At 42.8% G+C, this 24,682-nt stretch overlaps 1 protein-coding gene across 2 annotated transcripts in view; it reads right to left on the bottom strand.

The window, feature by feature from the left end:
- Nucleotides 1–24,682, bottom strand: part of FMN2 (formin 2) — a 423,082-nt gene that overhangs the window by 266,847 nt on the left and 131,553 nt on the right. The window contains exons 5-8 of one of the 2 annotated variants that reach the window (XM_075203417.1): nucleotides 15,908–17,003; nucleotides 15,187–15,862; nucleotides 13,770–13,914; nucleotides 10,890–10,977 (exon numbers count right to left, since the gene is read on the bottom strand). In XM_075203417.1, the coding sequence (XP_075059518.1) occupies nucleotides 10,890–10,977; nucleotides 13,770–13,914; nucleotides 15,187–15,862; nucleotides 15,908–17,003 (2,005 nt within the window). Of the gene's footprint in view, nucleotides 1–10,889; nucleotides 10,978–13,769; nucleotides 13,915–15,186; nucleotides 17,004–24,682 lie in introns of both variants that reach the window. The other variant, XM_075203416.1, reaches the window with a different exon arrangement.

The raw sequence follows: 24,682 nt of genomic DNA, 5'->3' as shown, positions 1-24,682 counted from the left end.
GTAAGTACGTATGATTATGGCCCTATATAGAAAAGTAGGGACTTTATGGGTTCAGCAAGCAAACCAGTCAACATGCTGAACATATCAGGGCACTGTTCACCGCATTCCAGATGCCCTCCAAACTCAGTGATGAAGATGAAGACACACACAGAGACACTACCCCCGAAGCTAAGGGAACTAGACTGGTAGACCAGCCGCACAAGAAGCCACCATAGCCCCAGTACCCCAAGGGGAGTATATTTACATGGTGACCCCCTGACCCCAAATTTGACCGTACCACACACCAACTTATGCAGAGACAAGCAACAGAGAATGAGAAAAAGACTTGGGCAAAACATGGAGCACTAGAAGTGCAAGGAGAGTGGTGTAAAGGTCAGCGTTTGTGTCTGCCAAAAGCACTTTATCCCATTATGGCCAATATAGCACACGAGAAAGTGCATCTGGGGAAAGATGCTATGGTTGCACTCACTAACAGGTTATGGATAGCACCAGGGTTTGTCCAAGCAGCACAGGCATTAGTGGCAGGATGCCTAATCTGTGCACAGAATGACCTGGGTAAGTCTGTCCCAACTACATGGAAAAGCACACCCCAGACATAATATCCCTATAAGAGGATACAGATAGACTATACAACTTCCCAAATGTTCGGGCTTTGAGAATGTGCTAGCCTGTGTTGACTACTTTAGTCACTGGCTGGAGGCATGGCTGTATAGGAAAGCAAATACTAAAACAGTAGCCAAGAAAATTACGAGTGAGGTAATCTGCTGATATGGGGTACCAGAGGTCACTGAAAGTGACAGAGGGACACACATTACAAGGCAAGGATTCCAGGAATTGTTAAAAGACATGGGAATCATATCTGCCCTTCACTCCCCTCACAGACCTCAAAGTTCGGGATGTGTGGAGCGCCTTAGTGGTACTCTTAAATTGAAAATGCAGAAAATAATGGATGAAACAGGTCTGCCATGGATCTCATGTTTAGCTATGGTCCTGCACTCAGTAAGAAAAACTGCTAGGAAAGACAACAGTTTAGCACCAAATAAGATACTGTTTGGCACAGCACACAGAACAGGCTGTTATTTTCCATAGTAACTACAGCATGTACATAGTGATTTGTTGAACTATGTTGCTTTATTATAGAAACAACTAACTGAAATACATGGTCAAGTGTTCTCTTCCATTCCAGGCCCTAATTTTGGTGCAGGTACTCAATCTGCAACCAGGGGACTGGGTGGTCATGAAAAAGCACGTCAGGAAGAGTCTTGAACCCAGATATGAGAGTCCTTTCCAGGTCTTATTGATGACTCCCATGGTAGTGGAAGTACAGGAAAATGACACCTGAATACACATATCCCACTGCAAGATCTTCAGACAAGGGGAGTCTGAATAAAATGTATTTTACAAGTTTTTTAAAGGTCTAAGGGACACCAGAGAGTGGTGTTCATTGATATTAGTAGGAGGAATATTGATTGCACGCTATGTTCCTTTGCTGTAGGCTGTAGATGTGTACTAGTCTAGAAAGGAAAGCTAGGTCTGGAAGAACCAGACTCACGCCAATAGTAATGTAGAGATCATTATACATAATGAGAAAACTTCTAATATGAAAGTTTAACCCAACCAAATAAGAAAAGAGCAACCCATGACTGTAGTATTGTGGTCTGTGAGGACACCGGGGTTAGAACCAAAGCTCACTAGATACCCTGTCCTCTAGGCTCACAGGTCACACAGGTAAGGAGACAGGAAAGAAATAATAATCCCTTTTATTAAACAAAGTGTACACACTTAGTAAAACACAACAGTGCTCCCCAAGGAGAAACTCGTTCCCCCACCAAATATATCAAGTGTCAGAAAATCACCAGTGCAAGTAAAAACTCCCCAACAAAGTCCCCAGCAGGTTACCTCCAAGCACAGAGTCCTAGCAGGCCCAAACTCCTGGTAATAAAATCCACAGCTGACAATCCAAGTGGGCCACGGTTTCTGATCCTTAAGGTGGGTCTGTGTATCTTGCTGATCCCAGCCGCTCGGCCAACTCTCCACCAGCTTGGTGGGACCCTGGGTATAGTCTCCCTACCGATGTAGGCTTACCAATTCCCCAGAATCTGCGAGTGTCTCCCGATGGAGTGGTAACAGAATCAGTCCTAGAGGTACACTGTCCGATCTCTGTCAAGAAGCTCCTGCCTTAAGCATTCCTTTAAGGCCCTGCGAGAATACGGATACTCTCCAACAGTCCAAGTCCTCACTGTCTCAAGATTCTCCAACAACTCTCCCCCTCCTCCAGACAGCTCCCCTTTTGTCCCTTCCACCACCCCCCACTCATTGTCCTCTTCTGATTGGTGGTGTGGAGAGTTTAGGTGGTAACAGGGGTGGAAATAGTGCATGACATCAGTGGTCTCCCCCCTGCGGTGATGGTGCCATTTGGACTGTGTTGCAGACTTGCTAGAACAATAGTTAGCAAACAGGGAGAGACCCCCTCCTGATTTTAGATAAGGTCCTGACCCTCCTCTTTTTAACCCGTTCCACTACTTTTTGATGTCATAGGGTCCACAGCTGATTCCCACTTCCTGTGAGCTGCCTCTCCCCTCCCTCTCTGGACACCACAGCAATAAGAGATCTGGCCACCGGGCGGCATTTAATAACAGAGTGGGCCATGGTTGTTCAGTTGGCCCACTGAGGACAGACCGGGTTGGCAGTATATTCTCAATATAAGGCCCGGGTCTGTCACATACCTCCCCCTTATTAAATCAAGGGGACAGTTGGAGTCTGGTGGTCGGGCTCCAGATGTTCTCCTTGGCACGGTGGGTTCCTTGATGAAGGGTTCTCTTCCTTTCTTCTGGAGAGTCCGTCCGCATTTGAGTGGTCTTTCCCCTTTTTGTGCGAGATAGTAAAGTTATAACCTTGTAATGCTAAACTCCACCGTAATAACCTCCCATTTTCCCCAGAAGATCTTTGTAACCAGTAAAGGGGGTTGTGGTCTGTAATTACTGTGAACTCTTGCCCATAAATGTAGGGTTGTAATTTCTTTAGGGCCCACACTATGGCCAGGCATTCTTTTTCAATTGTGGCATAGGCTACCTCTCTATCCACCAGCTTTCGGGATAAATAAACCACTGGGTGCTCATGCCCATCCTCCCCCACTTGGCTGAGCACAGCACCGAGTCCACACCCTGAAGCATCTGTCTGTACCAGAAATCGTTTCTTGAAGTCTGGGGCTGCTAACACTGGGGACTGGGTCAATGCTGCCTTCAGAGTGTCAAAGGCTCCCTCGCACTCTGGGGTCCATTCTATATGTCTGGAGTATTTTTTCTTTGTCAAGTCAGTCAGGGGCCTGGCAACAGTGCTATACTGAGGCAAGAATTTTCTGTAGTACCCTGCGATCCCGAGGAACGCTCGTACCTGCTTTTGGTTGGTGGGTCGGGGCCACTGAACAATGGCTTCTACTTTTGCCGGTTCAGGTCGTATGATTCCCCCACCAACACGGTGTCCCAAGTATTGCACTTCTGCCATGCCCATGAAGCATTTGTCTGGGCGAATGGTCAACCCTGCCTGCCTGATTCTCCTCAGGACCTCTGACACCTGCACTAAGTGATCTTCCCACGTCTGGCTGAAGATGGCAATGTCATCTAAGTAAGCCTGGGCAAATTCCTGACACCCCCCCAACAGGTCATCAATCATCCGTTGGAATGTGGCTGGAGCATTTTTCATCCCAAAGGGCATGGTCGTACATTCAAACAATCCCAGTGGGGTTATAAAGGCTGACCGCTCCTGAGCTTTGGGGGTGAGGGGAATTTGCCAATAGCCCTTGCTCAGATCCAAAGTGGACACAAACTTGGCTGCCCCTAGCCTGTCTAGTAGCTCATCTATTCGGGCCATGGGATAAGCATCAGTGGTGGTGACCTCATTTAGTTTACGGTAGTCCACGCAGAAGCGGGTGGTCCCATCCTTCTTCGGGACCAATACCACCCCTGCAGCCCATGGACTATTTTACTTCTTAATTACTCCTAAGGTGAGCATTTCCTCTATCTCCTTCCATACTTGGGCCAGTACTGCGGGGGTCATGCGGTATGCTACCTGCCTTATGGGCTTCTCCTCCCCCGTGTCTACATGGTGGGTGGCTAGGTGGGTACGCCCGGGCTTACAGGTAAATTGGGCCTGCTCCTTGTCCAGCACCTCCCTCATTTCCTGCCTCTGTCCCTCTCCTAGCTGCGTCCCCACTGTCACTGTCGCCACCCCCTTTTCCTCTCTCACCTCCCCTATCATCTCCAGTAGGGGGTCTACCACTGTGGGACCCATGGGGGGACAACACACCACCATTGCTGCCATCTGCCGTTCCACATAACCTTTTAGTCGATTGATGTGGAAGGTTTTCAGTCAAGTTTCCTCATCATCCAGCGCTACTACATAGTTGACCGGCCCTACCTGCCTCACCACTTTGTATGGGCCATCCCAGGTGGCTTTAAGTTTATTCCGTCTCATTGGGACTAGCACCATCACCTTCTGTCCTGCGTTCAGCTTCCTATCCTGAGCGTGGGCATCGTACCACTCTTTCTGTCTTGCCTGGGCTCCTTTTAAATGGCCTTGCGCCAGCTGCGCTACCCTCTACATCCTCTCCCTCATCTTCTCTACATATTTAAGAATAGGCTGCTCATTAGCCTGGAACGTTCCTTCCCAGCTCTCTCTAACCAGGTCTAGGGGGCCTCGTACCCTCCGGCCATACAAAAGTTTGAAAAGAGAGTATCCGGTGGACTCCTGGGGCACTTCTCTGTATGCAAACAGGAGCTGCTGCAGGGCCCTGTCCCAGTCTCTCCCTTCAGACTGTACATATGCCTTCAGGAGGTGTTTCAGCGTTTCATTGAAACGCTCACATAACCCATTGGTCTGGGGATGGTACGGAGTGATTCGCAGGGGCTTAATGCCCCACTTTTCCCATAGGGTCTGGACTAGGTCCCCTTGGAATTGGGTCCCCTGGTCAGTAACCACTTCCCTGGGATATCCTACCCGGCTGAAAATGTCCACCAGAGCCTGGGCCACATGCTCTGCGTCTATGGACGACAAGGCTACTGCCTCTGGGTATCTGGTGGCAAAGTCCACCAGGGTGAGGATGAATCTTTTTCCGGTGTAACTGGGGATGGCTAATGGACCTACGATATCTATAGCCACCCGTGCAAAGGGCTCCTCAATTATAGGCAGGGATTGTAGTGGGACTTTGTTAGGGGCTCTCCCTATTCTCTGGCAGGTGTCACAGGAGGCTTTGTACCGTTTCACATCCTGGGTGACTTGCGGCCAGAAAAAAGTCCGCAACACCCGGGCCAACGTTTTTCTGGTGCCAAAGTGCACCGCTGCTGGAATGTCATGGGCCAGCGCTAATAAATGGGTCCGGTAAGCCCAGGGTACTACCAACTGCTTCACTTCTGTCCCTGGGTCTTGATCTAGGGTGGGGGTGACTACCCTATATAACAGCCCTTTGTCCCACACTAATTTACTGCTTGCCACTTCCACTCCCCCAGCGTCTGCTGCACTCCTCAGTTTGGCTAGGGATGGGTCAGTCTGTTGGGCCTTCCTAAATTCCCTTCTGTCCTCCTCCCCCAAATCAATTTCTGGTACAACATCAGATCTTTTAGGGTTACTCACCAACGGTGCTGCCTCTGGCTCCTTGGTTCTGGTTTCTAGGGTTAGTCTTGGTGGTCTCCTTGGCGTTGCGGCTTCTTGTGCAGCTGTGGCTTGCACTCGGCTCTGGCTGCGGGTCACAGCTTGCACAAAGTGAGTGACCAATCCCTGGCCCAAATCATTCCCCAAAATCACTTTTGCTGGTAGTCCATCCAGGATGCCCACCTCCACCATTCCAAATCCCGCCCCCCAATCCAAATGTACCCGGGCCACTTGAATATCTGCAAGATGGCCCCCCACCGTGGAAATCCGGACCTGCTGTTCCTCCATAACTTGGGATCTTTTAATTATATCAGGCTCCACCAGGGTCAGGGATACTTCTGAGTCTCTCAACCCCTGGACCTTGCAGTCCCCCACCCACACGTCCTGTAGATGACCCTGCATATTTCTAGGGCTCTGCCTCCCCTCCCCCAAAATCAGGTTCACCACATACACCCCGTCCCTTGCCTCTGGCACATCAGGACAGAGTGGCTCGGCCTCAATGCCGATTTCAAAATCTCCTGGGGCATACTGTACAGCGGCCACTGGTGCAGCTCTGGCTCCTGGCATCGGACCTTTGGTACGGGGACAATCTCTCTGGAAGTGCCCCACCTGGTTGCACCGATAGCACCTCTTTGGATTCAGGTCCCAGGGTCTGGATCGGACTGGTTCATCTCTTGGTTTCCGGGCAGAGTTCTCTCTAATAAAGGGGCCTCCAGGTGTCGCTAGATTTGCTGGAATTGGTCGGCTCCCCCTCCCTGCAGCTGCTTGACTAGGCATACTAGGGGCTCTCCACCTGGGTCGACTCACCACATACTCATCAGCTAGCCCTGCTGCCTCCTCCAGGGTCTCAGGTTTTCTGTCTGCCAGCCATTCCCGGATCTCTGGGGCCATTTTTAGAGTCAGCTGCTCCAGCATAATGAGCTCTTTAATTTGCTTAGCGGAGCAAGCCCCTTTCCCTACCAACCATTTCTCACAGGCCCTCTGTAGCTGGCTGGCAAATTCCTGGTGCGACTGTGACCCTCCTTTATTTAAAGTCCTGAACTTGTATCTGTAGGTCTCTGCATTTAACTGGAATTTTACCATCAGCGCCTTTTTCACCGTACCATAATCCCCACATTCTTGAGGGCTTAGAGCCTGGTAAGCTTCCAGCGCTCTCCCAGTCAGGCTGGGTCCCAGATATTTGGACCACTCTTCCTCCTCAATCCCATGGACTCCCATCAAGTTTTCAAAAACCTGGAGATGGGTATCAATGTCTGCATCTGCCTCTTTAAAAATTGGGACTCCACTATATCCCAGCTGAGGTCTCAACCGGCCTCTCCCCGACCTTCTTCTCTCTGCATCTGGGGTACCTCAATTGCTACCCTCAACATTGCTTGGAGTACGGCTGCCCTTTCATGCAGGGTTGCCCTTTCCCCCAGTGCTGTCAGTCAATCTTGAAGCACTGCTGGAGTGCCGGACGGTGGTCTGGGTTGTGTCCCACTGGGGGGTCTCTGTGGCTGGCCTTTGGCCTTCTCCTCCTCCACCTCTGACTCTTCCATCTCCTCAGGGTGAGCCCTTTCCCATTCCATTAGTTTGGCCACCAGAACTTCACGCACGTCTGTGTCATCAAAGTCCACCCCTTTGGTTCTGCAGAACCCCTGCAAGTGTTGTTTCCTTGCTTTCATATAGAATCTATCTGTGGCTTTTAAACTGATCTGCTCTGCTTCTGTGGCCATTCCTGCTGACTTCCCAGCTAGGTTCTTTTTTTTACTAACACTGGTGCTGACAGACTGTTGCCTTGTGTCCTTACAGAGCCTGACCGTATCTGGATACGAGTCCCTGCGCTCTACCCAAACGTTGGGACTGTGTGATCCCACTGCTGCCACCAAAATTGTGAGGACACCGGGGTTAGAACCAAAGCTCACTAGATACCCTGTCCTCTAGGCTCACAGGTCACACAGGTAAGGAGACAGGAAAGAAATAATAATCCCTTTTATTAAACAAAGTGTACACACTTAGTAAAGCACAACAGTGCTCCCCAAGGAGAAACTCGTTCCCCCACCAAATATATCAAGTGTCAGAAAATCACCAGTGCAAGTAAAAACTCCCCAACAAAGTCCCCAGCAGGTTACCTCCAAGCACAGGGTCCTAGCAGGCCCAAACTCCTGGTAATAAAATCCACAGCTGACAATCCAAGTGGGCCACGGTTTCTGATCCTTAAGGTGGGTCTGTGTATCTTGCTGATCCCAGCCGCTCGGCCAACTCTCCACCAGCTTGGTGGGACCCTGGGTATAGTCTCCCTACCGATGTAGGCTCACCAATTCCCCAGAATCTGCGAGTGTCTCCCGATGGAGTGGTAACAGAATCAGTCCTAGAGGTACACTGTTCGATCTCTGTCAAGAAGCTCCTGCCTTAAGCATTCCTTTAAGGCCCTGCGAGAATACGGTTACTCTCCAACAGTCCAAGTCCTCACTGTCTCAAGATTCTCCAACAACTCTCCCCCTCCTCCAGATAGCTCCCCTTTTGTCCCTTCCACAACCCCCCACTCATTGTCCTCTTCTGATTGGTGGTGTGGAGAGTTTGGGTGGTAACAGGGGTGGAAATAGTGCATGACATCAGTGGTCTCCCCCCTGCGGTGATGGTGCCAATCGGACTGTGTTGCAGACTTGCTAGAACAATAGTTAGCAAACAGGGAGAGAGCCCCTCCTGATTTTAGATAAAGTCCTGACCCTCCTCTTTTTAACCCGTTCCACTACTTTTTGATGTCACAGGGTCCACAGCTGATTCCCACTTCCTGTAAGCTGCCTCTCCCCTCCCTCTCTGGACACCACAGCAATAAGAGATCTGGCCACCGGGCGGCATTTAATAACAGAGTGGGCCATGGTTGTTCAGTTGGCCCACTGAGGACAGACCGGGTTGGCAGGATATTCTCAATATAAGGCCTGGGTCTGTCACATGGTCCAACACATTATTACATTTACACAACACAATAGGTTAATATTGGACTACCTGACAGCTTAGTCTGGAGGGTACTGTTTGACCCTAAATATTCAAATTGAAACCCAGGGTCGCACCTTTTTAACTAGTGACGCAGATGATCCAGAGAAAATGTTTGACGAACACTTACAAAAAAATTAAGACATGAAATATAAATTTTTAAAGGAGCACACTGGAGATGCTTGTCTAGAAGGATAGTTTTCACTGCTGTACCTGGCCGATTGGTTCAAGGGTATAGGAGGATGGTTATCAGGTTTTATACATGTTGTACTTCAAGGACTGTTACTAATCCTTATTATTATTATATATATTAATAAAATTGATGATGTGGCTTATTAACAAGTGTAGTAAAGATAAGTGTTTCTCTTCCAGAAAAAATAAAGTTATCACATCTGTCTTAACCGCTGTACTGTACACCCCATCTAATGAGTGTGAACTTTGTGGAACTCTCAGTACTGCTGCCAGTTGTGATCAGTGCAGAAACCAAGATCCTTTTCCCTGGAATCCACATGCTCGTTACTGAAGTTTATCCTTATGAAGATATACAGCACAATGGACAATCCCTTCTATTGTGAAATAAGTGACATATAACACTTGCCGAGCGCACTGTGTATTTTCTCCCTCGCTTTCCTTTTTACCTTCCCTAAGAAATCCATAGTTAAAAGACAAAAAGGAAGCACAAGAGGCCCCAGAGCCTCTCATATTCACTGATATATGTGAAGATCTGACATCAGGACATGCAGCGGGTGCAAGACGGTTGTCGACGCATTGACCATCTAGTAATATCAGCTAGAAGAGGGATCATGGACTTGCTATTGGTGGGGGATGGGTTGTTCTATGTATCCAGTTTTAGGCATCACTATGCATATGTTCTGTTAGAAGGGTGTATGTGTATAAGTACCCATTAAAAGCGACAGCAAGAATGTGTTCTCTGATAGGTAGTGTTAGGGCAAATAATGAATAAAAATATGGGAAATGAGAAATGTGATTTTGCTAAGCTGACGCCATCCTGTTGCCTTTTAGCCATTTTGTTCTCTTATAGCTTAAAGACAGATTAGATACAGCTAGTATGTAGGAGTTATTCAATGTTTGCACAAGACTATGCTTATAACCTTGGACATGGCAGCACAGGAGATAAGCCAACTCCCCCCTGGGGAGTATTCCTGTGTGAAAATGAGAGAATATGGCAACATATGTGTAAAGGGAGCATGAGTGGTTAAAACTTTTTGGGGCGTAGTTTTCTGTAATACATGATTTTTGCTATATAGATATGGACTTGTAACTAATAAAGCAGAGCTAATTGTACACGCAAACCATGCAGTGTATTTATTTATCTCCAGCTGATGAGCTCATAACTGATAAACTGACACTTAATGGTGAATAATCTGATTTAGATTTGACACTAGAAACCTTTCCTGGCATTACCTAAGCAAATAACTGTAGACATTAGGGAGTGAAACACTGTTCATTTTTTTTTAGTGATGATTATTATCTTATCTTTGCCATAATGCATATCCTACTGCATTTTGCTCACACTTCAAATCAGCCTACACTTCCCCACTTCCAACCTTATATTTGCTAACTAATTCTGCCACTTGTTGGTCGAATAATGCAAACAGGGACAGTGCTGGAATCGCTCACCCATACTGCTGCACTTATTCTGATCTCTGTTCTTTTCAGAGCAGAGACTCAGGATACAAAGAGGCACATAGCCAACGACAAATATTTATTGGCACAGGTAGGGTGCCCAGTAAGAGTGGCACCTTCCTGCCTCACTTTCTGTGTTCTGTAAGCCCTGGATGTAAAGGAAATTCCAAAATGGTGTCCGAGCCCATGCTCACATCTAGTAACAACTTCTGAGCTGCATCCACAGAATGAATACTCCAAGAAAATAGACACTGTGTGGACATGTGTAGGCCTCACTATGTGCCAACAATCTTTTTTAATAACATGACAACCCTTCTGGAGTAACTATAAATTTGTACAATAAAAAAGACATCGCATTATCCAACATCGGGCACCATTGATCAAGAATTGGTTTTTTTTGTTGTTTTTTTTAAATCAATTTTGCCAATTTTTCCCGTGTTGTTTTAAATCCCATGCCAAAAATGGCAGGAAATCGTCTATTTAAAAAAAACAAAAAAACAAAACAAATAATGCTCATCGAATTAGCAAAGAGGATGATTCTGGACTATGACTATAAATGAGGGTGCTGACATTAGCATTCAACAAACACTGAACTACTAAAATTAATTAAATATGCTTACCATGTTGAATATCTTTCATGTCTAAATGAAGGCTGGACATTAATATTCCAACAGCTTGTGATCTTTTATTGCTTAAAAGCTTGATGACCTATTGGAAATGAAGCATATCATAGTAAAATTATTATTGGTAGTTTATAGTACACCTGTAAGGCTACTAACATCTTGCATAAGTATCAACTTTGAACTAAACTACTATTTTGAAAAAAAATAGAACCATATCTTTCTCAGTGCTTTTCTTCTCCATAAAAACAAAAGTGTACAGAACTGGGACAAGTCAAGAGAGGTACCTGTCTTTGGAGTGGTCTGTAGAGGGGGATTGCAAGGACAGAGTTACCCAAAGGATGACAGGACCTCTTAATGGTGCCCACATTTACATCTTTTTGTATCTTCGTTTTTCTTTTGTTTGAGAACTATTGGGTTAAGAGCCCAAGTTGCACTCATTCACTGTCACAACTCGGTGCACATGAAACTGCCTTTAATTAGGCACCTCTAGCATTTTAATTTATCCGCACATCACTTGACATGTGTTTCTGGATATGTGCTGCTGGGATACTGCTGGATTGGAAGATGCAGTAGGAAGAGATGGGGCCATAATTACTGCTAATGCTGGGTATAGTATTGGCCATATTACTACTGCTTGCCATATTTTAGTGCAATGGCCATTTTACTACCATGGATATATTACTCGCCATACTATTACTGATGGCACCTTTCTATATTACTACAATTAGTTATGTAATCGGGCATATTACTGCTGCTGGACAAATTACTGCCTATATTACTACTGGTAGGCATATTAATAATTTCAGGACTATTACTGGGCATGCTACTACTGCTTAGTATATTTATGCCGATATTACTACTATTGGGATATTACAACGAATGGCATAATACTGGATCCCTACTACTGGTCATACAGCTACTGACTGATAATTAGTTTGCATATTACTGGACATGATGGGGCATATTCAATTGTCAGCGTTACACTGAAAAGTAACGCGGTGCACCGTAATGACGGTAATAGTGCGCATAAATACCATTATTATTACAGGCGAGCTGAAATCCAGCTTAGTGTTACCGTAATAACGATAAAGCTTTTAACGCCGCGGGTAAACCCAACAATTGAATATGCACCGATATTTTGTAAACTGTATAGCTGTGCTGCAGTATATGACATTATTAGACCGCTGATGATGATCTCTTATGGCCTCTTGATATACTGATATAGTATGTGCAATCACTGTTTGCATAATACCACAATCCACCCTTTTGCACAGATTGCATTTTCTTTCGTTTTTCAATTGCTATCTCCTATACACATAAACAGATATATGACACATGGAAATAAAAAATACATTTTTTGCAGCTTCAAAATAATATTGTGTCACTGAGAGATATTATTATTGAATTCTTTTAAATCATTTTGACTTATTGATATATATATATATATATATATATATATATATACACACACACACACACATACATATATGTATATATATATATATATATATATATATACACACACACACACATACACGTACATATATATTCATATACACACACACAGTTGCATAAGCAGAGTCATAAATTTTGCAGTGAATTCACAGAAAGGAAGCTGCAAGATGTGGAAGAGAAAGCACCTTGAGAGTAGCCTTTGAGGGCCTGAGCCATTAAGGAGAGGGAAGCTAAGAATAGGAATAACTTTGCACCTTGGCAAAACCATGTGGCATTGGACGGGAAGATAAATTTTAAATGTGGGGAGAAATTTATAGCTGAGGAGGGGCATGTCCTAAATCAATTTTAAATTTCAGTGTAAAAATACAGCTATCAAGTATTTGTATGCTACATGAAAAAACAGTAACCATTTAACTTACATGCAAAATAATAAACTAATTTGCACCCCTTATAACATGGATTTGTTCAGGATCAAATTTACTCCTTTTTTTTCCTTGGTCTCCTTAATGGCTCAGGCCCTGAGCGTTTTATTTTCCGTCCCGTAAGCAAGACAAGTCCAGACCTACATTACTTGTTAGTGGGTGCAGAATGCTACAGTATTTTTTTTTTTAAAAAAAAAAAAAGTAATTCCAATTTAAAAGTAAAACATAATAATAGCTATCAGTGTGTACCCAAGAAAATAAGGGTGTCGAAGAGATTCATTATTTTTTAAATAACACAAATATTTAAATTGTACCTTCCATGTAATGACTTTAAGTTTATGTAGACACTAGTATTTTGAATTTGAGATGCATACTGTATTCTAATGCATGGAAATCGTTGTAAAAATCATTGTACCAAATGAGATGATACATATTTGCACTGATGTGCTTTTTTTTCTAAACACTTCTTTTCCATTTCAATGCATGTGATGCATGTCAATGCAGTTAAGTACTATTTACATGTGCATACCTCCCATTTACCTTGGCAGAAGCAACATATCCCATTTTGCACAGAATATCTTCTAATCTACATAACCATTTCACACATACCTCATTAGCTCAACTCCATTCAAGAACCATAAATCTGGACTTTCCCACCTAAACTGGCACAGTTGGGTGGTAGACATATGTGTTTCCCCATGCAGTGGCTTAAAAGAGATAACAACTCCCTGTGTTTTACAGATTCATAATTAAAAAATACAGATTGAACATATTTGTAAACCTAAACCAAAATACCTATCAAACACATATAAAAAGCATACATTAGCGCAACAGGGTTTATATGCATTCTTACTTGTGTTTTAACATGCAAACACCAGTGTGTACATAGCCAAAAAGTGATTTATAGCCTATTTTCAACACTGTAACACAAGAGTACATTATTAATTAATTTTTGAATAGAGTGATATATAATAAGACTTACTAAAATAATAAGACTTACTTGCTTAGATTTGGTCTTGGTTATTGTATCAGAAATAGGTTTCTTTTTTTCCTTTACTGCAGTTTTAGAAAACAGACTTTCCAGTTCATTAACATCTACTTTAAGCTCACTGACTGCTTCCCACACTAAAGGGCTGCTGATGTCTCTAGGATTAAAACACAGAATATATTTATATCCAAAGAGTATTTTGGTATGGAACAACAACTTTTATAAGATATACAGTGCACATACAGTAGTACCCTAAGAACTTAATGACTAAGACAGCCTGTTTGAAACATTTAACTAAAATGCCTTGATCCTAAGAATAACTTTACCAAATATAAAGTCCTATATTTGTGCATTATATTTAAAATACATTTTCATAGTAGCTACCTAACCTGAGGAACAATGTAGATGGACTATGTCATTTACATGATGTCAATATTTTAAACTCCCAGGGCCCGAGTCATTAAGGAAAGTAAGGTGAAAAAAAAAAAAAAGGAGTACTTTGTTCTCTGGGACAAACCTTGTTACAACGCAAGGGGTGCAAATTAAAGTTAAACACTGGCTGTTTTATCATTTAGCATACAAATACTTCATAGCTTTATTTTTACACTGAAATTTAAAGTTGGTCTAGGCCATGCCCTATCCCAACTATAAATCCTTTCCCACATTTTAAATTTACCTCCCCCTCCAATGCAACATGGTTTTGCCCAGGTGTAAAGTTACTCCCTTTTTATGATTTGCTCTCCTTAATGACTTAGGACCCCAGAATAGAATAGATAGTGTCTGACACAGCTGTGGGACTGGTTCATAGACCACAACCCCCAACATTTGATATAGTTGTCCCTGGCTACCAATAAAAAAAGTAAAAAATAAAACAGTCATTATATACATGCTTTTTGAGGATGTATCTTGTTAAGTAAAGGACCCAGGTATGACTTCCTACTAAAATAGCCCTTAGGGTCTAGGAATTTTAGATATTCTTTAAGCTCTTTAAAAAAAAAGGTGTTGAAGGTGAATGTTACATGCATTGCACTCATTGTTGTGTCTATCGGAAATCCAGAATAAATGCATAATTTTAAAATATATGTGCTATTAATTTACTATTGTTTAACATGACTATTAATGTTTGCAAGCCCATGAGATAATTGGGAACGGGAATTTCTGTGTTCGCTAAACTATTCGAAGCCAGTAAATAGATGCCATATGAATTTGAATAGGAAGGTTTAGTTACAAAGAAACAATGATTATCAATAGCTCTTCAAACTCTAGATGCTATATTGCTAGATTAGCTCAGGGTCAAGGAACCGAAAACTGAGCTGTTAGTTATCCACAGTACTGCATTGTAAAAAGTTAGGTTTACTTGTAGTACAATTTAGAAAGCATATACAAACATACATACATGCATTCATTATAAGAATTTATATTGCATTACCTATTCCCATGTAATTCAATACGTGTCCAGTAAAGGGGCTTCATTGGTCTTGTTGGTTCAATAGCAGCTTTCCTATTTCCTTTATTATGAGTCAATCCAAATGCTAATAATCCAGCTGGCAGAGGTGGTAAATAACCAGACATTGATGATATAGTGTAAGGTGTTTGATGATTAGCAGAACTAGCAAAAGATGTTGAACTGTATGAACCCCCAAAAGGAGGGGGATTTAGTGACATTGGCAATAAAGGAGGTGGTGGTGGTGGTGGAACTGCAATATTACATGGCATTGGTGGCGGATATGGAGGAAGAGGCTGATTTACAGTAGAACCTGGTAATGGTGGAGGCGGTGGAGGCTGATTCGCAATAGAACCTGGTAGAGGTGGAGGTGGTGGAGGAAGAGGCTGATTCACAGTCGAACCTGGTAGTGGTGGAGGCGGTGGAGGTGGTGGAGGCGGTGGAGGAGGTATTGTGGTAGTATACAGTTGAAGAGGTGGTGGAGGAGGGATTACAGTAAAACCTGGTAGTGGAGGTGGTGGTGGAGGAGATGGAATTGCCATGGTACCTGGTAGTGGAGGTGGTGGAGGAGGCAGAACTACAATGGTACCTGGTAGTGGTGGTGGACGAGGAATTAAAAGAGTATCTGTTAGTAGAGGTGGAGGAGGAATTGCAGCTGTACCTGGTAGTGGAGGTGGTGGCGGAGGAAATGGAATTGCTGTAGTACCTGGTAGTGGTGGTGGTGGCGGAGGAGATGGAATTGCTGTAGTAACTAGTAGTGGAGGTGGTGGCGGAATTGCAGTAGTACCCAATAGTTGTGGTGGAGGAATTATAGTAGTACCTGGTAGTGGAGGTGGTGGAGGAATTGCAGTAGTATATAGTAGTGGAGATGGTTGAATTACAGTAGTACATGTTGGCAGAACAGGAATTGCAGTAATACCCTCTAGTGGAAGCAGTGGTGGTGGAGTAGGAATTGCAGTAGTACCTAGAAGTAGTGGAAGCGGTGGAGGTGAAGGAGGAGAAATTGCAGTAGAATCTAACAGTTGAGGTAGTGGCAGTGGAGGAGGAGTTGAAGAATTATATGATTGTTGATGTGGCAGTGGTGGAAGATTATGCATTTCGGAAAAACACTGTGTGCATAGATTTGAACCCAATGGGGAAGAAGATGGACAGGTATGGTCCAGACATGTATGACATGCATTGGTTGAAGAAGTTATTAATGTATCATCAGTATTATCCTGATGAGAAAAAGATTTAGTTTTAACTTCAGGCAAACCATTTTCATAATTGGCAAGATTATTCACAAAACTTAATGGAGGAGAGGATAGTGTCAAAAATGTGACATTCGTAATTGAGACTTCATTGTCTGATTGAGGTTCTGTACATTCTGAAGCATTATCAAACTGTAATGTGTTTGACTTCCTTTGCAAATCTATAGAAAAATCATTACTTTTTGAATTATTTTCCAACATAGAAGAAAGCAGCTGCGTTGTCATTTTATTTTCAACAACATTTGCAGGCTGAGGAAATCTAGAAAATGAAGGCACTTCCTGTGAGACATACTCCTCTATTGGTGATGTCTGCACAGATTTTCCTTGTGCATTTTTCTTTAATGACATATTTTGGGTGCTATCATTTGGTGCAAATAATTCAGAACAAAAAACATTTTGATCTAGCCTTTCATTAATTGTAGAAAGGTTTGATAGCTTGTACTGTTTTTCATGTTCAGCGAGTTTAGCCTTTAAGTCTTCTATGGTTTGCTCAAGCTGTTGTATTATATTAGCATGATCTTCCCTAGGCGAGGCACACTTCAAGTCTTTATCCTATAAAACAAAAAGATGGATAGTTAAAATCAAAATAATCAACTTGAAAAATTAATTATTAACTGTATGTATGACTTGTATGTATGTAAAAGCCCATAACTTTCTAATTTAATTTTAGTGGTACACGGGTTGGCCTGGTAATCAAAGGTGAAGAGAATCAAGTAACATCATTGATACAATGACAACTTGTGAAATGTTGCAGTCCACAAAATCATTATATATAGCATGTATTTATGGTATAAAATATCGTTGGTAGTCATATTCCCGACACTTACAAAACCGACCTAGTAAAGTCCAACACGTAAATACCAATATCCACAATCATTGACAGCAACAACACCAGATGTATATAATGCCGATAAATATAAAAATCTGACACATTATATTGCAAAACATGACAAGATAGCCATGTATTCAATAGCGACATACATGAAATCCTGACCACTATAATGTGTACAACCGAAATCACCTACATCTCTGTAGAGATGAGTCTTAAAATACCGACACATAATTCCGACTCAACCATAAAAACACAAAACTTTTTATACCGACTACACTAAATGCCTACATCACAAAATACCACCATAGTGATAAAGATGACAGATTTTACTTACCGACATTACACTGAATGATATACGTTCATTGATCTACCATTTCTAATGTTTCCCCCCCACCTAAATAACAACATCACACCCATTTTTTTTTCCAGGATTTTCTTTTCAATAGCCCCCACAAACTTTGTAATAAAATTAGTGTATTTTGGCATATCTGGAATGTAAAATAATATACTTTTATTGATCTTTACACTATTTATAATGATTCGACCCCCCCCCAGCCGAATTAAAAAAAAACAATTGCGCCATTTTTTTCCAATAGGCCCCCACAACCTAAATAATCATATTTGAAGGTACTTGGCCATATCCGTAATGTCAACTAATATACTTTAAATTATTGTGGCCCAATTACTAACGTGCAAATATTTTAACAGTAAGCAGACTGTGTCTTAAATAAAACAAATTAAACATCCCGTCCATTTTTTGTAATACAACAGCGCACATGTGTTCAGTAATATCAAGGTACTTCCATTTAATTCATATAAAACACACATACATCCAAGTCTTATTTATAAACTTAATTTTTATTTCGAATTAATCTCATTACACTCCATGAAATTGTCATTTTACTAAAGTCATAATTGTTCAAAATAATGACCTGGTACTTGTAATCAGAACACATTGATGATGTCACAGAAATATTAATATATAAGTTCTTTCCTATCAGATGTGAATGATTATCATAATATAGATACATTTCGGAACATGCCCTTTAAAAATGTTTGGTGCGAATTTGCCCTCTGCCATTTCTACGATTTCGTCGAGCTTGCTAGTTATTGTGGTGAATCTGGCTTTGCTGACTTGGTTTCTGGTTTCAGAAATCGTGTTTCCCTACAGCTGATTGTTCGTCTAAATTTGTCCTGTATTCTCACCTGGATACTGCAAAAAAAGAACTACTTTTTTAGAGCAATTTTTAGTAATTAATATTATATTCTTCAGTATGTCTAGGGAGCGTAGTAGGTTTGTTTCCCCACAGGACTCAAGTGAGGAAGAGCAGCTTGATCAACATTCAAGTGAAGAAGAAATGATCCAGATAGTTATTGGGACAGAACAACTTCCATCTGCTTTAACAGCCCCGAGGAAGAAGAGGAACAGCACATGGGTCACCAGGATTCAATTGACATTGAAGAGCCAGGTGAGGGATTGAGCACAACCATTTACAGAGGCTGAAAACTAAGTTTTAGCTTCCCAGGTTAATACTTTTTTTATGTATGGACCCACCCATTGGTAAATATGTCCATATCACATTCAATGGTAATTTTAAATAATTATAATGGCATAACCTATACCTATACTTACATGTATGTTTATTTTAAAATTTAACTTACTGCATAGTTACTGCATGCAATGTGTAATATGTCTAACTTCCCTGTTAATCAAAAATGTTGACATGCACAGGTCTTATATTTTTAACTAAAGTCGTACAATCTATTGTATTCACACATTATATATATATATATATATATATTTATATAAAGTCAGATTAAAAATGGACACCTCTATCCATTTTTTTTTCTTTTGTTCGGTCAATATAGATAAATAATAGCTGAATTGCAGACAAGTTCTATAGTTTGTTGTCAATTATGCTATGCAAATATGTGACCCACATGTATTTTGAAATACATATACTTGTATGTAGGGATGTGCACCGGCGACTTTTGAGGTCTCGTGTTTTGTGTTTTGGATCCGGATTTTCGTTATTTTTGAGGTTCGGATTTGTCTCGCAAAACACTGACGAAAGGTCTCGGTTCGGATTTAAGGTATTGGATTCGGATTTTTTTTGAAAAAAACATAAAAAGTTTAAAAATCAAGTTTTTGGGCTTATTTTCACTCCTAGGCTATTATTAACCTCAATAACATTCAATAACAAGCATTTCCACTAATTTACAGTGTATTCTGAACACCTCACAATATAGTTATTAGTCCAAAACGTTGCAACAAGGTATCTTTCTGGACTGCGTAGAGGAGTGGGTCACCACAATATATATTAAAAACCCTGAACTTTTATGATTCGCACCAATAATTGTACCTGGACTGCGTAGAGGAGTGGGTCACCACAATATCTTAAAAACCCTGAACTTTTATGATTCGCACCAATAATTGTACCTGGACTGCGTAGAGGAGTGGGTCACCACAATATATTAAAAACCCTGAACTTTTATGATTCGCACCAATAATTGTACCTGGACTGCGTAGAGGAGTGGGTCACCACAATATCTTAAAAACCCTGAACTTTTATGATTCGCACCAATAATTGTACCTGGACTGCGTAGAGGAGTGGGTCACCACAATATCTTAAAAACCCTGAACTTTTATGATTCGCACCAATAATTGTACCTGGACTGCGTAGAGGAGTGGGTCACCACAATATATTAAAAACCCTGAACTTTTATGATTCGCACCAATAATTGTACCTGGACTGCGTAGAGGAGTGGGTCACCACAATATCTTAAAAACCCTGAACTTTTATGATTCGCACCAATAATTGTACCTGGACTGCGTAGAGGAGTGGGTCACCACAATATATTAAAAACCCTGAACTTTTATGATTCGCACCAATAATTGTACCTGGACTGCGTAGAGGAGTGGGTCACCACAATATCTTAAAAACCCTGAACTTTTATGATTCGCACCAATAATTGTACCTGGACTGCGTAGAGGAGTGGGTCACCACAATATCTTAAAAACCCTGAACTTATATGATTCGCACCAATAATTGTACCTGGACTGCGTAGAGGAGTGGGTCACCACAATATATTAAAAACCCTGAACTTTTATGATTCGCACCAATAATTGTACCTGGACTGCGTAGAGGAGTGGGTCACCACAATATCTTAAAAACCCTGAACTTTTATGATTCGCACCAATTATTGTACCTGGACTGCGTAGAGGAGTGGGTCACCACAATATATTAAAAACCCTGAACTTTTATGATTCGCACCAATAATTGTACCTGGACTGCGTAGAGGAGTGGGCACTGGGCACCACAATAAAATATATAAAAAACCTTCAACAGATCTGCATTACACTACACATACGGCTGCTCCTCCATCCTCTCCATCATATACATGTTGGAGTTTTAGCGTGTGACAACCTCTTGTTTTTGATAATGTCAGTGCATTTTGAATATTTTTCAATTTGCCCCACACCACTGAATGTACTTTATCTATGATACGCAATACGCATCTATCTATCTTGACTGCGTAGTGTGGTGGCCCCGGTACACAATTTGGTACCGAGGCCACAATATAATTAAAAAACCCTCCACGTGTCTGAATTCCACCAAACAAGTATCTGGACTGCATAGTGGGGTGGCCCCGGTACCCAATTTGATACCGGGGCCACAATACCTCCTCCAAACATGGTACAGACAATTCGTCATTGAGATCCCAGACAGACAGGGTCAAAGTGTTATTGTTTGACTTTGTAAACCCAAAAAACTGTCCCTGTTGCACATAGTCGTGCAATGAAGACTGACTTTTTCATTTAAAGGCACGATCTTTCAAGTGTAGTGTTTGTAAGTCTAAGTCATATTATACTTTTGGTAAAATTGGTTTATTTTGTTCCTCTTTATGGTAATTAATTAGTAATAGAATTAAAGTAGGAAATAGAATTAAAGTATGAAATAGAATTAAAGTATGAAATAGAGTGGTATAGAGTTGTAGTGTGGTATAGATAGAGTGGTCCACACAATATAATAATAAAACCCTCAACTGGTCTGAATTCCACCAAACAAGTATCTGGACTGCGTAGTGTGGTGGCCCCGGTACACAATTTGGTACCGAGGCCACAATATAATTAAAAAACCCTCCACGGGTCAGAATTCCACCAAAAAAGGGTATGGACTGCGTAGTGTGGTGGCCCCGGTACACAATTTGGTACCGAGGCCACAATATAATTAAAAAATTGGGCATCAACTGTCACCGTTGTTTAATATCTGATACACCTAAATATGGACTGCACAGTGGAGTGGCCCCGGTAGTAAATTTGGTGCCGGGGCCACAATACCTCCTCCAACTTCCAAGTGTAGTGTTTATAAAGACAGACAGCGTCGAAGTGTTATTAGTTGACTTTCTTAACCCTAAAATTGTCCCTGTTGCAAATATTCGTGCAATGGACAGTTACTTTTCTATTGAAAGACTCAAGCTTTCAAGTGTAGTGTTTATAAAATATAAACAACAATACAGTAGTTTTAGAGCACGTCAATACCTCTTGTTTTAAATTATGACACGGCATTTTACTTTTGGTTTAATTTCTTGAATTTTTTTACATTTGGTTTTACTTTTTGAACATGGCAAACGACTGTTGCTTGGTCATATAATGCAAAAAAAAAAGTTCCAAGATGGAATTGTCCTTGGGCCCTCACACCCACCCTTATGTTGTTGAAATAGGACATGCACACTTTAACAAACCAATCATTTCAGCGACAGGGCCTACCAAACAACTTTGGCTGAAATGATTGGTTTGTTTGGGCCCCCACACCAAAAAAGCTATTCATCTCTCCCTGTACAGACTAAACAGGCTCTACTGAGGCAAGATGTCGTCCTCATCCTCAACCTCTGATTCCTCTCCCCCTACAGTGTGTACTTCCTCCTCATCACACATTATCAATTCGTCCCCGCTGGACTCCACAACCACAGGTCCCTCTGTAGTATCTGGAGGGCAGTGCTGTACTTCATTGAGGAATTGATTATTCATTTTTATAAACATCATTTTTTCAACGTTGTGAGGAAGCAACCTCCTTCGCCGCTCACTGACCAGGTTCCCCGCTGCACTAAAAACTCTTTCCGAGTACACACTGGAGGGGGGACAACTCAGGTAAAATAGAGCCAGTTTGTACAGGGGCTTCCAAACTGCCTTTTTTTCCTGCCAGTAACAATATGGACTGTCTGACATGTCTACTTGGATGGTGTCAGCAAAGTAATCATCCACAATTTTTTCTATTGTGACAGCATCCAATGCAGCGAGAGTAGACATGTCTGCAATGGTTGGCAGGTCCTTCAGTCCGGACCAGATGTTATCAGCATCCCCGCCAGTGCCTCTTTTGGCAAAACTGAGCTTTTTCCTCGCAGCCATAGATGTGGAAGAAAATGAGGGTGGAGCTGTTGGCATGTCACGGTCCTCTTCAGAGGACAATCTCCTGACCAGCAGGTTTTTGCACCGCTGTAGACTTGTGTCCGCCGGAAACAGAGACACAACATACGCTTTAAACCGAGGATCGAGCACGGTGGCCAGAATGTATTCCTCTGACTTTAAAAGAGTGACCACCCTCGGATCCTGGCAAAGCGTACGAAGGGCTACATCCACAAGAGCTACATGCTTGGTGTAATCGCAATGGCTTACCAGCTCCTCCCTCACTTTCTCCAGCTGCTTCTGCAACAGCCTGATCAGGGGAATGACCTGACTCAAGCTGGCAGTGTCGGAACTGACTTCTCGTGTGGCAAGTTCAAATGGCTGCAGAACCTTGCACAACACGGAAATCAGTCTCCACTGCGCTTGACTGAGGCGCATCCCCACTCCTTTGCCTATGTCGTAGGTGGCTGTGTAGGCCTGAATGGCCTTTTGCTGCTCCTCCATCCTCTGCAGCATATAGAGGGTGGAGTTCCAGCGCGTCACAACCTCTTGTTTGAGGTGATGGCAGGGCAGGTTCATGCTTTTTTGATGTGCCTCTAGTCTGCGGTAGGCACTGGCTGAATGCCGAAAGTGTCCAGCAATTTTGCGCGCCACCGCAAGCATCTCCTGCACACCCCTGTCACTCTTGAGGTAATGCTGCACCACCAAATTAATGGTGTGGGCAAAACATGGGACGTGCTGGAAATTGCCCATATTTAATGCCCGCACAATGTTACTGGCATTGTCTGACACCACAAATCCCCATGAGAGTCTAAGTGGGGTAAGCCACTGGGAGATAATTTCCCTCATTTTCTCTAATATGTTGTCAGCGTTGTGCCTCTTATTAAAGCCTGTAATGCACAATGTTGCCTGCCTTTGCATGAGCAGCCATTTTGTAGATGCTGCTACTGATGCAGCTGTTGCTGTTGCTGCGGAAGGGGATGCATCTACCCAGTGGGCTGTCACAGTCATATAGTCCTTCGTTTGCCCAGAACCACATGTCCGTGGTTAAGTGGACAGTGGGTACAACCGCATTTTTAAGAGCACTGAGGACACTTGATCGTACTTCTCTGTACATTTTTGGTATCGCCTGCCTAGTGAAGTGGAATCTCGAGGGGATTTGGTACCGGGGACACAATACCTCCATCAACCCTCTAAATCCCACTCCACTGATGGCGGACACCGGGCGCACGTCTAACACCAACATTGCAGTTACAGCCGCAGTTATACGCTTTGCAATAGGGTGACTACTATCGTATTTGGTGGTCATGGCAAACGACTGTTGGACGGTCAATTGTTTTGTGAAAGACTTAGCGGTCTTACGACTTCCCCTCTGGGAAGATGACCGACTAACAGCAGCAACAGCAGCAGTGGCAGTAGTAGGCGTACCGCTGCAGGATTCCTCGGATGAATCCCGTATTGAGGAGGACTCAGTCTGGCTGCTGACTTGGGCTGCAGGACTGAATCTGATGGAGATTGTGGAGGAAGTTGACGAGGAGGGTGTTGCTGGTGTGTATCCAACTGGACCACGGGATTTAGGTGTCCCTGTACCGATGAGGGTCCTAGCCCCAGTTCCTGAACTAACCACTGAACTATGAAGGTTATTCAGGTGACGTATAAGGGAGGATGTTCCTAGGTGGGCAAGATCCTTACCCCTGCTTATTTGAGCTTTACATAAGCTACATATGGCCATACATTGGTTGTCTGGATTTGGATAAAAATAACTCCAGACCGAAGAGGTGCATTTTTTGGTCTTCTGACCAGGCATGAGGATGGGCTTTTTCATCCCATGGACATCAGCTGTTTCCCCCCCTGGTGCCTCATTTACAATAACCACATCACCATCCTCATCATCAAGTTCCTCCACAGCGCCAGCTACATCATCAATAGCCTCCTCCCGAGCCACCTCTTCCCGTACAGTGATGGGAAGGTCAGGCTTGACAACCACCAACA

Source organism: Mixophyes fleayi, chromosome 3 (genome assembly GCF_038048845.1).
Source record: "Mixophyes fleayi isolate aMixFle1 chromosome 3, aMixFle1.hap1, whole genome shotgun sequence".
NCBI classification, from domain to species: domain Eukaryota; kingdom Metazoa; phylum Chordata; class Amphibia; order Anura; family Limnodynastidae; genus Mixophyes; species Mixophyes fleayi.
Note: the sequence above shows the minus strand (reverse complement) of the source record. Positions and strands in the feature narration are given on the sequence as shown.